The 13,259-nt window shown below is 40.4% G+C and overlaps 1 protein-coding gene across 1 annotated transcript in view; it reads right to left on the bottom strand.

Moving 5' to 3' along the window:
* Positions 1-3,447: 3,447 nt before the first annotated feature.
* LOC101854743 (THO complex subunit 6 homolog) overlaps positions 3,448-13,259 on the bottom strand; it is a gene marked incomplete in the record, with an annotated part of 28,917 nt that continues 19,105 nt past the window's right edge. The window contains 6 exon segments of the mRNA XM_005106119.3: positions 3,448-3,679; positions 4,633-4,761; positions 5,727-5,840; positions 9,028-9,096; positions 10,100-10,149; positions 11,551-11,653. Of these exon segments, the coding sequence (XP_005106176.2) occupies positions 3,584-3,679; positions 4,633-4,761; positions 5,727-5,840; positions 9,028-9,096; positions 10,100-10,149; positions 11,551-11,653 (561 nt within the window).

The raw sequence follows: 13,259 nt of genomic DNA, 5'->3' as shown, positions 1-13,259 counted from the left end.
TATGGACATATTATTATGCACTTTGAAATTTCTCAGGAATAGCAAGTAATGAGGATAGAAATTGAGAGCGTGCAAAAAAAAATTGACCAACTCCGGATGGAGAAAGTCGAGACGATAAGCGAAACGTGTGCAAACTTTAGACACTGAGCGGACGTAGACTTATCTTATCGTAACGTGAGACGTACACGAACAACAATTTCTCTCCAAGCTGTCTTCTCGGCGTTCGACCCAAGACGAGACTCCTGTGTTCCTGATTGAAGTTCAAGTCTGCTGTTACAAGTTTACTAGATTTAACATTATGCAATGTTCATACTATGTCTGAACAACATAGGGGGAACTGCTGCTTTTTCCCTCGTCCTTACTGTCATCATTTTTCCTCCTCTTCTTTTGTATGTATGTCACTCTCTTGTGAACCGTTACTTCCGAGGTGCCTTGGTAGTCGAAGAAGACTTTATGCTGTTGAGACTAGAGAGGTGAGCTAAGTAACCTGATTACCCGTTTGGACTTTTCTGTTGACATCCACCCCGTGACCTAATGCAGTTGCAAGCGCCGTAAAACCTTAATCAAATTTTAACTTCCCTCCTCTCCCAGAAAAATGGAACAAAAACAGAAGCGGAAACAATGCATCCAAGAAGACATGGAGGCGGCTGTAAATGCCTGCCAGACTGGGGCAATGTATCAGAGGGAAGCAACCTCCCACGTTTTACCCTGTGCAGCCCAAAAACCCTACGGTACTACCTAAAAAAGAGGAGGAGACGGTGGTACGGTGGATTGTAGAAAGTGGTGCTCGCGGCTATGGGCAAGGAAGGGAAGACATGTGTCCTGCCATCCGGAGAATTCTGAATTCGGAGGGGCAAGACCCACCCTTCAAGGACAACAAGCCGGGAAGCAAGTGGCTCTATAGCTTCCAAGCACGTCACCCCAACATCCAGCCAAAAAAAGACCATGATTCTAGAGAGGAGACGGTGAAGGTGTCAGCCGAAAAAATTTAAGAATGGTTTTGGGAGATGAGAACAACTCAGGACGGGGAGGTGGTTGACATCAAGAAAGTTCCACCACTGAACATCTTCAATGTTGACGAAAGTCGGTTCCTCTTTTTTCAACAGGGGGCCGTTGTCCTTACGAATGTCAAGGAAAAGCATCTTTACTCGACCGGATCCGACACCAAGGGACGAAATGAAAGGGAAAAGAAAGCAGCTGTAGGAGACAGGAAGAGAGAAAGGGCGAGAAATAAGGTAGAAAAAGAGGCGGAGAAAGAGAAAACGAGACTGGAAAGAGAGGCTATCAAAGAGAAAGAGAGGAAGAGAGAGAGAGAGAGAGAGAGAGAGAGAGAGAGAGAGAGAGAGAGAGAGAGTTCAATGGTCCTTTCCACGTAACATGATGCGTGTTGTGTAGTGTAACATACTGTTGTACTTTCCTTATCTTACTTTACTTTCCTGTCAGTCGTTTTATTTTTGTCCTACCATTATTCCATATTATGTCTTTCCCTCCCTTAGTCTTCTCTCTCGATCCCGGCTCATTCTCTCCGGAACACCCCATCCCTTTACTCTCTCTCTCTCTCCCTCTCTCTCTCCCTCTCTCTCTCTCTCTCTCTCTCTCTCTCTCTCTCTCTCCAGAAGACACCCCCGCTTTCTGCCTGTTACCCCCTCCCCCTCTTCTTCTCCATCCCCCCCCATCCCAAACCTCTCTCTTCCTCTCCACCGATCCCCTCCCCTCCTCAAATCTCTCTCCCTCTCCATCGCCCCTCCCCCAATCTATCTCTCCATCATGTTCACCCCACTGCCGCTTTCCATTCAAGAAAATCTGATTTTTGCAATAAGGGACTCTGTAAAGACTGCGTAGAGAACTAAGTATCCTCGACTGCTGGCAGGTGTTGTATTTCATTCAGTCAGGATCAGTTCTTACAAGCAGGATCTAAGTCTAAGTAGTCCGTCTCCTACTAAATAGACTAAATTGGGTCAATGGGAGCATTAAATATATTACAATCATCAAAAAAATGTTACGCTTGTAACAGAGACCAATTAATGTTTCCACAGACACGTAGAAACATGTATTTTTTTTACCCGGCCTCACCACAGACTGAAAAAGACAGATGTACAAAAAAGATGTATTGGAATTCAATTGCTAGTTATGACCCAGGCTAAAGGAAGCAGTTGTCACACATGCGTGTAAATTCCCAGTACGCATATTATGGTTTGTGTGCACATCATCTTAAACATGATATTACAGAGTTTTTTACCAGTTATTTTTATCGACTTTTGTCCCTCATTCGACATTAGCGAGACATTGATATCAGTGTGTATAAAAAAAAACTTAAAGTCACACACGGTAGGTAAGTAGAGTGTCATAAAGCACCAGTGTGTTAGAGAATTTAGCTCACCATAGGCAAATCTTCTCTTTCCATTGAAAAGACAGACTTAGAAATATGGACTAAATAGGGGACAGAACAGCCTGTTCCATTTTGAATCTGATGACTTTGTTGAACGAATATATGGACTGATTTGCTTGTATTGTGAAATATTATTATCTGTGAATTGACCATTTCTACAGTCACCTAAACCTAGTGCACTGTCTCATTATAACCCCAAAAGCTTGCCTCCAACTTCTAAATAGCAGAAACAAAGGCTTAGTCATTACTAAAAGACTTGGTTCGGGAATAGTTCCGAAAAACAAGCAAAAACTAGTACTAAATAAAACGAAACAGATGTCACTAGTACTGGACACTCCCAGCGTCCAATGGGGTTCAAAGAGCTAAGTACTGTCCATTTACTGGAGACCAACTTGAAGAAGTTTGTTTCCAAGGGAAGTATGCATTGTTGTCTTCCCCAAAGAAACAATCATTTTAGCTCTGTGTCTTGTTGGAGTAGCAAGAGGTTCATCTTCATCAACTTTATTTGTGTCTGAGCAATTCGGGCAGAAAATTTCTTTCTCTTACAGCTGACAGACATTTCTGGTTGTTATTTTCTCATTATAATGCTGTGGTGTTGTGTGGAGCTCTGTGGTGCGGTGCGGTGGGTGTGGTGTGGAGTGGTGCGGTGCGGTGGGTGTGGAGTGGTGGGGTATGGTGTGTATGGTACTGGACAGTACGGTAGGTTCAACATCCTTTTCAATGCACTATGGTTACATTTTGAAAAGAGAGGGAGATTATGATGTCAACATCCATCTTCAAATTTTAAAAATAGCCATTAGAGAGGAGGATGAAAAGTGGGGCCTGATCTTGTTTTTCTGTTATGGCTCCTGGAATATTTCCAATAAGCCTTTTGACCCCAAGGGAGAACAAGCACTCCATTTATTAAACTGATGAGCCTTTTGTCTAGTAAGAAGCAAATCAAAATTACACTTGACCAGAAAAGTTTTCGATTACACCAGACATATTTCATTTCAGGACTTCTAACAATCACAACATTGGGACACAGAAATGTAAATGAAAGAAAAATAAGAAACAAAAAAACGTATACATGACATGTATTTCCATTAGAATCAATGCTCAGTACAAAAGAAATGAACAATACAATGGTATAATAACATGTGGCATTTTGCAGAAAGTGACAATGATAAACAACAATCAACTATGTGTGTGGACTCAGCTAAAGGCTGGCACAAACGACAGAGAGAATGCGGTGTAGCCAAAGTTTGTGCACACGTCCATCTGACTGCTGCTGCCCGCCACCACCATCACCTGCCGAGGACAAAGAAAACACAAAGAGAATTACGATAAAAAGAACAGTATTTTAAAACAAAGTAGAAAACAACAATATAAAGATAATTATTACAGAAACAACAACAACAGAAACAACAACAACACAAACAACACAACAGAAACAACAATAATAAGCCTAATAATAATTTATTTTTTTTAACTACAAAAAAGTCCACTCGCTATCATGTTAGTCCAAGGTATTGTGCACAGATATCAAAACAGAAAATATATCTCATTTGGACAAACACTCACATACAAATTACACACTCACACACACACAGAGACATGCACATTTATACACTAACAACTACATGAATAAACTCACACTATCATTTGTCTCTACTTTTGTTCTTTCATGTAAATGATATCACCACATTCTTTCATTCTAAAAAGAGGTAAGATAAAACTTTAACTAATGGTTGCCTAAATATTCCAGAATAAGTTTTTGCTTTCAGCTTCCTTCAACTTAAAGATCTCTTGGATATCAGTAAACCCTGATGATGTGCATTCCATAGCAACTCATTTGAGAAAAAACAAGATGAGAAGAAGAGAAAGAAGGAGGAGAAGGAAGAGAGCAGTAACGACTAACCCTTTTGCAACATGTGACATACCAGGCACAGTGAAAAAATCAAGTCACTGGGTGACCTCATGACATACAACATAAAATCAGCTGATTCTGACTATGCAAACTCTTTTCTTTCAAAGGGATTTTAGGTGTTATTAAACCTAGCCATTTCCTTCATATTGTGAGTATATGAATGTTGAGAACAGAGCCTTTGCCCTTGGGTGTCCAAACAGCCCAGCCCAGTCTAAAATAAAACCCTTTGCCTCTTATAAGGATTTATTTTAAAAAAAGAAAAACTAAAGAGAAGAAAAAGACGAAACAGCAACCTAAGGAGAAGAACGAGACTCATATATATGTGTATTCTGACCTGGTTGGCCGTAGATGCTGTGTTGATGTCAAGGCTGTATACGGAGCTGGGGCTGACGGGCACAGCCATTGGGTGGTCGCCTGTGATGGTCCAGTGGTTGAACACATTGCTGGTACCAGCCGAGAAGATCTGAGGGCAAGACGAGATAAAAGTCACAATCAAATACTTTCTAGCCATACAAAGATGGGCACATTCTTTTTTTCAAATGATTGCTTTTTTTTTCAGTTGATTGCTATGGAAAAGCAGTCACATTGGGTTCTTATTTAACTCTTTGAGCCCTAGCCGCTATAGCACTGGTGGCGTGTAAAACTGCCCGTATGCCTAGCCACCGGTACACAGGTGAACGAGACCCTATCCTAAACGCAACCCGTCTCGGACAAAACAAACACGAAAAACCTTGTTTACTACAAAGAACGTTATCGATTTTTGGGGGGGATCATAATGAACCAGATGCTGATATTGACAAGGACTACCCTGAATGGGATATGGGATGTGATTCTGACGATCATATGAATATTAGAAATGTATTGCTCAGGAGCACAGTGTAACTGCTGTAGGTACTGAAACACATTTTTATGTCATGTGATGATGACACATGTGTCTTAGGACAGTGAGTGCCAGAAAATACTGGCAGTAGTGAGTAGAGGAAAATGACTGCCATTCTGATGAATTATTGTACGTATGTACTGCACTCATCATAAAAAAAACAAATTTTACTTTGGAGATCAGTAAAGAGGCTTTTACCGTTTATTTCATCTTCAGCTACAAGTTGCTACCTCAGAATTACAAGGTTTTATCTGCTCAGTAGGCTACTGTACCTAGTTCTGAAAAATTTGACGTCAAAGATTTTGAGCTTCACATCAAGTCAAGTTTTTTCGAACGCTATTCTTTCAATATCTTTATAACGACTCTTCAATTTTCATAGAGTAGATAGAGCATTTGGTTTTTTATCTCAACTCAAAACAGCCACAAATGTCAGATAAAACTTTGTAATTCTGAGGCAGTGAAGTAACACACTCCAGCCACCAACACAGCAGGACACTCACTTGTAAAACTATACCACCGCTACAGGTCACAGCCAATCAGAACCTCACCTTATCCTCATGGAACATGGCCACATTCTGGGCCACCCCTGGAGTGTCAAAGGTCACTGCCGGGGTCAAGGTCTTGAGATGCCACGCTGCCATGGTCGGGCCACCCCCCAGCAACTGCGCACGAAGAAGAGGGGAAAATATCTTGCCTTAGTGTTTTAGTTTCGTTTTAGTAAAAGTTTTATGGCACTTGCAACACAATAAGGTCATATAAATTCCAAAATATAGATGTGTTACAAGAGAGTAACATACACAAAAAAGGAGGAGAGATAAGGATGATAGATGCTTGATAGGAAAGAAGGAGCAAACCACACCAGAGCACCCGCCAACCACCCACCCCTACAGAGTTGAGAAGCACAATGTGCCTGTAAGTCTCTATACGCGAAAGTCCGGAATTTTGGAAAAAAATATTTTGGTTTTGTTTCATTACAATGGGTTTCCCCCACCTCCTCTTTAAATATTAAAGCCATTGAACCAATGAAAATAGCACTTTTTGTCACGGATTCTAAGCGCACGTAACAGGATTTCACCTCGATTTGAAACTCTAAACGCAGAAGTCCCAGCCAGGCATTTTCATTCTTAACAATGATTTTGTTTCATTTTTTGATTTAAGTAACAGCCTACAGGTGAGTTGTGCCATTTCTTTCATCAATATTAAGATGTATAAGATACTTTTCGAAATTAGTATCTGTTTATTTAGATAAATCTTTGTTTTGAGTGAAGCATTGTGACATCAGCATTTAAAGAGCTTACAAATTCGTCCATCATTCGGTAAGCTTCTTGTTGATTTGTGAGATTGTCAAGACTTACGCGTTTATAGTTTTCATGTGAAAGGTTAAGCCCATCGACATGTTGGGTTTGACGCGCTTAGGTTTCAATCATCATCATCATCACTGCCTTTCTCACCCTGCACCAGGGTATAAGCCACGGACAAACACCTTCCACCTTTCTCTATCCTGCTAGCCTCTTGATGTTATTCCATGTCTTCCCACTTTTCTGTACATCGATTTCTGTGATTCTTCTCCAGGTTCCACGTGGTCTTCCCCTTGATCTCTTACCCTGTGGGTTCCAATCCAAAATTTTCTTTGTTATGCTCTTGCTCCTTGTAGTGAATGAAGCCATGATGATCCTTTCCCCGGGTTGTTCCCATCCGCTAAGTGACTCTGTGCTAACTTACTCAAAATGATTCCCACTCCTTCCGCATGGTACTTGTCTGCCCTCCCAGAATACAATACTTGTTCCCCCGAGCTGAACTGCTTCTGTCCAGACAGTATCCGGTGTGTTTCGCTGACTCCTAGTATGTGCAGCCTGTATCTCTTCATCTCTTGTACTACTTGAGAACTTTTTCCTGCTTCATACAAGGTGCGAACATTCCACGACGCAATCCGGAGAGACTTGTTCGACAGAGAAAGTTTTGGGTAGGAAGAGTCTTTTCGACTTTGTCCGCTGTCCTTCATTGTTCCTGCTGATGCAGAAGCTCCTCCGTCTCACAAGATTGAAAAATAAAAAGCTGTGTTTGTCTGTGTTTCTGTAACTTACTGTTTTTTACTGGGTTGGGTAGTTGGCCCTCCGCAAACTGGCACTTTTCGGGCGACCAGACCTTTGCAGTTTTAGTCGCCTAATAATAGGCCTACAGTCGATTGGTGTAGTAAGGGTGAAAGGACTGGGAAATAAGAATAATATCAACCAGATGTATGGTTGTTACACGGAATAAATAATGTCGATCAATCCATATTACTTGCAAAGTTAAATGCACCTATAAAACCAATCTGCCTTATTTCTTCAGTCTTTTGCATAATTTTTCTAATAAATAAACTGAAAGATTCGTGCAGTAAACAAGTAAGTCAATGATTCACAAGCCACATGTTAAAATAATGAAAGCTCTAAACGCATGTGGGTAACCACACCCACCTGCAGCAGACTTATGCGGGTAGAGCTTACAAAACTTCTTGCTAAAATTTATTATGCAATCGGGGGGGGGGGGGGGGGGGGGCTATAGTAGAGGTTTTACGCGCTCGCAACTGCATAAGGTCATATAAGCGCCAAGGGGTGGATGTCAACAGAGAAGTCTCTAAAGGGAGTAAGGTTTACTCTACTCACCTCTCTAGCTTCAACAGCACAAAGTCTGCTTCGACTATCAAGGCACCCCGGAAATAACGGGTCTCAAGGGTGTGACAAACATACAAAAGAAGTAGAGGAAAATGACGATAGTAAGGATTAGGAAAGAAAAAACAGCAGTTCCCTGTTGTAGTTCAGGCAGTTATGAGCGTGACATTGTTGAAACAGCCCATTTACAATTTACAATTCTACTGTGCGTAAGAATGAGAAATGTCCCCCCTTTGGGAAAGGCCTAAAGACACTTCAGTCAGCAGCACCGCCCCAGGGAGTGTCAGCGGGTTTGATTTACGCATTAAGAGTTTCAAGTTTAGAGTCTCTAAACATGTAAGTCTGCTTTATGATTAATTTTCAAAAATAAAAGAATTTTCATAATGACAGTTGTATACATAGAAGTATTCTTTACAAGATGTAGAAAGAGCAGTACATTTGCATTTAGTTTTTACTATTTATTACATTTTTTGTCTCTCCTGTAAAATATGGAAACAACAATAACCATTTAGTGCTGAGAAAAAGTGAGACTAGCTTTGCAATACATGTAGGAGGCAATTGAGTTAAGAGATTGGACTAGCAGAGAAGATATACCTGATATAATACCATGCATTCATAAAATGCCGGTGACATGTGGCTGTTAAAAGCAATCATAGATGGAGCTCTTTTCTATGAGGAAGAAGGGGAGGAGCTAAAGAGAGAAAATTGATTCAACAAGAGTCATTTGGGGAAAGGGAATAGCAAGACAGGTAGGCAGAAACTACGGATGGACTGAAAAGGAGTAAGACCTACAAGAGACCCCCTCCAGCCACCTATTGAATCAGAAAGGGGGTGGGGACGAGAGGAAAAAAATAACAAGAGCATCAACTGCTTCAAAGAAGGCACCTCTGACTTCTTTCGAGGGAGATTGTTAACAGTCATGCTTCTTGTTTTCTAAATGGCGAAATTACAGATTGATGAAAAATCTGCAGCCATACCAGACAGCTGATTTTTAGAAACAACACAAGCAATGAAAAAAGAAAGCAATATTTCTAACATCTACAGAGTACCATGCAATGGACCTCATACTGTTAACCCTGGTGATCCCAAAACCTATAAATAGCAGAATCTGAATTTATGAAAATCTCATACTATTTGGGCAGCAAAGTGTACATGACAATGATTTTTGGCAATAGCCCAGGGCCCCTGGATCACTCACCAGCCAGTAGTCCTCATTGTTGATGGCAAGACACTGCAGCCACTTGCCCATGTCCGGACGGGAACACATCTGAAAATAAAAGCTTTAGTTTTAAATTTGATTTGGTAAGAGTTTTACAGCAATTGCGACACAAGTAGGTCATATGTGTCACGACGTGGAATCAGGCGGTCGTCAGTTTTGAGGCATAAGGAGTCAAGGGTATCAACTTACAGCTTGTTCATTTGCCTTACATTCAATGAAAAAAATACCCATCGGTCTTGAAGAGAAGTCGAGATATTTCCAATTGAAGAATGTTGATGCTGCCTGGTTTCAGAGGTAGAATATAGAATTATCAAGAGAATGGCTGCCAAAGTTTGGTAACTTCCAGAGCTTGAGAGTCCTTGGGAATTGAAAATCTACATTTTTAGTCTCTTTAATCATGTTTTTTTTTCAGTAAAATCCACATATAGATACTTTTTTAAATAGGCAATAAAGGAGTAAATTTATTTTTTTTAATTCAATTTTAAAAACCTGCCAATCCAACGGAAAAAAATGCCATTATTTTGACGAGCGTCTGATTTCACCATGATGCTTCACATATAAGTGCCAAAGATTAGAGGTGTTACTAAAGAGTAACAGACAAAAAAAGGAGAAGAGATGAGGATGATAAATGCTAGATAGGAGAAAAGGAGATCGCCTGTCAACCACCCACGAAAATAAAGCAAACCATACCAAAAACAAGAGAACAAAACGAAAACCAGTGAGAAGCAAAAATTATGTCATAAACATTTAAAGTTAAGCCGTCATCAACACAATAGAAATATATTAATTTGCGAAGTGGATGGCTATGGCCCTGCCTTAAACCCGAGGTGCTGAAGATGTACACCCCAGTAGGATGACAAAGATACATATTTGTTAAAGAGTCAAATATCAGAAAATACAATAAAACCACTTTATACCGCCCCTGTTATACCGCCAGCCCCATTTACTACCAGTATTTCCCCCTTTACACCATCATCCACCAACTCTCTGATTTGTATGCTTCTTATTTAATCAATATAAAAATGCTCCGTTATACTTCCTGAAAGCTCACCTCATCTTCAAAGGGTTTCACTATGTGAACAGCTTCTTTTGATCTCAGATCTGTAAAGGTAGGTACAATGCAAACAAGCTGAATTTTCCTTGTGTTATGATTGGACAGCCACAAAAAGAAAATGAAAATAAATGTTCTGGGAAGAATCTATTCTCAAATATTTAGAATCATTGAGTCATAAAGCATTCGTACATGGTTGCGTCCTTGAGTGTAAGCAAGTTTGTACAGGTGCAAGTGTGCATGCGTCCATGTATCTTTGTGTGTGTGTGTGTGTGTGTGTGTGTGTGTGTGTGTGTGTGTGTGTGTGTATGTGTGTGTGAGCGTGTGTACGTGTGTACGTGTGAGTGTGTGCGCATGAGCATGATGCGTGTGGATTTGTGTGTTTTGAGATGGGTGGACCTGAAAACAAAAAAGGTATGAGCTCTGAGTTAGAAACTGTAGAAGCTTGTCTCCTACGGCGCTTCTGGTCCTCATCGCTCTAAAATCAATCAAGTAAGACTATAAAGAAACTGTCTCCCACACGCGACATGACTGTCGCATCTGATCGGCCCATGTAGCAATCGAGGGTCTCATTGCGTACGGCAGACTGGGGGTGTGGCAGGTTAGGAGTATCACCATGGTCAAAATATCCAGCCAAGGAGTGCCGGTTGACACGCCAAGAGTGGTGCGCGTGTGTGTGTGTGTGTGTGTGTGTGTGTGTGTGTGTGTGTGTGTGTGTGTGAGTGAAGGCAAGGCTAGAGGCTAAGTGCAAAAAATAACTTGCTACTGTCTCTCTGTTGTGAATTGCCATTCGCGCAGGGGATTTACCAGTAACGCGCGACGTAACGTCGCTCGCGTCACGCATAAGGAGACACTTTTGTCGCTTCTGTCACACGCGACTGAAAATTTGGGCGCGACTCGTTGCGCATAAGCATACACACTTCACGACTGACCACGCGCAACTAAACATCGAGTCACGCATAAGGATACATAGGTTAAATGGGCTGCAGGTGGAAAAAGGTTGAAAAACCAAAAAAAAGCACTGTGAGAAAACAGACATTTCAGAATCTTTGAACTGCAGATTATTTGTGAATGTTTTCTTGCGACTGACAAAAGAGGGTGACAAAAGAAACCCTGTTCAAGAAGTATTATGTAATATTATAGTTCGTCCATCAATGTCTGATGATGACCAATGCATCTGTAGATGAGAATATTTCTCAAATATTAGAAATAATAGAAGAAATAAGCTAAAATGATCCGTTGCTTCTGCTGCGGCCAAAGGTATCAATTTTGCCAGAGAAAAGTTTGCCACATTTTGAGAACTTATAGGTCTCATTTCCACTTGTGGATGGGTACAGCTTGTAAACTTCTTGCTCGGTTTCAGAGCAAAAAAATAGATGGAACAGAACAAAACCAAGACACCCATAAAGAACCCACAAACATTCCTGTCATGTAGTTCTGATGACACCTACCCCAGATGCGGGCTGTGCCATCCTCTGAGGCTGAGACCAGGCCCTGCCCCTTGTCCTTGGCAACAATGGAGTGGACATAATCTGAGTGACCACTGAGACAGCCCTGTAATGAGAAACTCGAGAAATTTTTTTTCCGAAATACATAAATAATATTTTACGTTTTTCAAGGGAACCGGTCTACAACAAAACAAAATAACTCTCACAATATGGTTTCTAAAAGTCACAAATCTTTTTATTCTTATCAATATTAGAAAATCGAAGCAGGCATGGACTGAGCTTTAAATATGAGTTCCTTCACATACTTTCCAAATTCAGCTAGTTTTTCTTCATTCCTTTTTGTTTGATGTCAAGACTTACTGGACAAAAAGAAAATGAGTCTGAGTCTTTTTCCACTTTTATTAAGAGTTTTACGGCACTTGCAACACAATTAGGTCAAAGACTAGACGTTTTACTAAATAGTAACATACAAAAGAAAGAAGGAGGAAAGATAAGAACAAGAGATGTTTAGTAATAAAGAAGAAGCAAACCACAACAGAGCATCCGCCAACCACCCACGAATCTGAGATTTAATAAACCATTTACTATTTCTAAAGGAGGAACACTAGGATCTACATTGTTAACATAGATTTAATGTACTTTTACTATAAAAGCAAATGAAATTCCAAAAAAAAAGCTCTCAGATTCTTTAAAATTATTCATTAAATGATTAAAGTAGAGGGTGATAGATAAAAAAAACTACATTTTTTTTCTTAATATCTCACACAAAATTTGTACTAGAATGTTGTAATTTGGAACAGATATAATTCATTCAAAAGGACTTTGTTTGACATAAAATTCACAAAGAATAACCTTATTATTGAAAACGGTAGTGGCTTTTATAAAAAAAACACCTATAAATGCAAAATGCGCCAATTTAAAACATCTCATAAGGAAAGTCATGAGACGATTGGCTTGTTTTTTTCCTTTCCTTTTATTTTAAAAATCTAATCTTTCTTTCCCTGTAACCTTTGAACAATACTTCTTCTTTCCTAAAGAATTTTTTTTTGTTTTTAAATTTTGGAAATCCGAGAACCATTCGTCTATATATCCTCCTTTGGACTCGAATCATTTGAACACATCGTTCCTAATGTTCAGTGGTGGACCACTCAACCATGAGTACTCAAAGCCACACACACTGTACACCTTACAGTAAGGAGCTGTTTCTTGAGACAATTAGGGGCGGGGGGGAGGGGGGGGTTGCCCAAGTAGACAGAATTTGAGGAGCTGATATGATCTGAAAGGTGAATATGGGCTTTGCCAAGGAATCAAATGTCATTGAGGAAATGTTCATGCTTTTCAAGATGATCGAGAAATCATGAACACATTGCTATCCTCTGATAGCTTCACGAACGGGAAAATGGTACAGCCGTAGATGAAGATATGCCTTGTGAATGCGGACCGTTGAGATGTAGGAAAGTCATTGCTGCATGTATCGTCTACGGACAGACGTCTCATGAGGCTTATCTACTGAATTCTGCACCCTGGTGACATATAAAGGGGTGCAAACGGTGTGTGTTTGACCTGACGTACTCGTTTTGTCAAGGACTTTTTAGTTCTGTTTCTCTAAAGGTCCTAATTAATGGACCATTTCCACCCTTGACATAAAAGAAGTCCTCAAGGGCATTTTAACATTATTTCCATACCTTGGGCGAAACGTACGAAATGAGTTG

This window comes from Aplysia californica, unplaced genomic scaffold (assembly GCF_000002075.1).
Source record: "Aplysia californica isolate F4 #8 unplaced genomic scaffold, AplCal3.0 scaffold00514, whole genome shotgun sequence".
Lineage (NCBI taxonomy): Eukaryota > Metazoa > Mollusca > Gastropoda > Aplysiida > Aplysiidae > Aplysia > Aplysia californica.
Note: the sequence above shows the minus strand (reverse complement) of the source record. Positions and strands in the feature narration are given on the sequence as shown.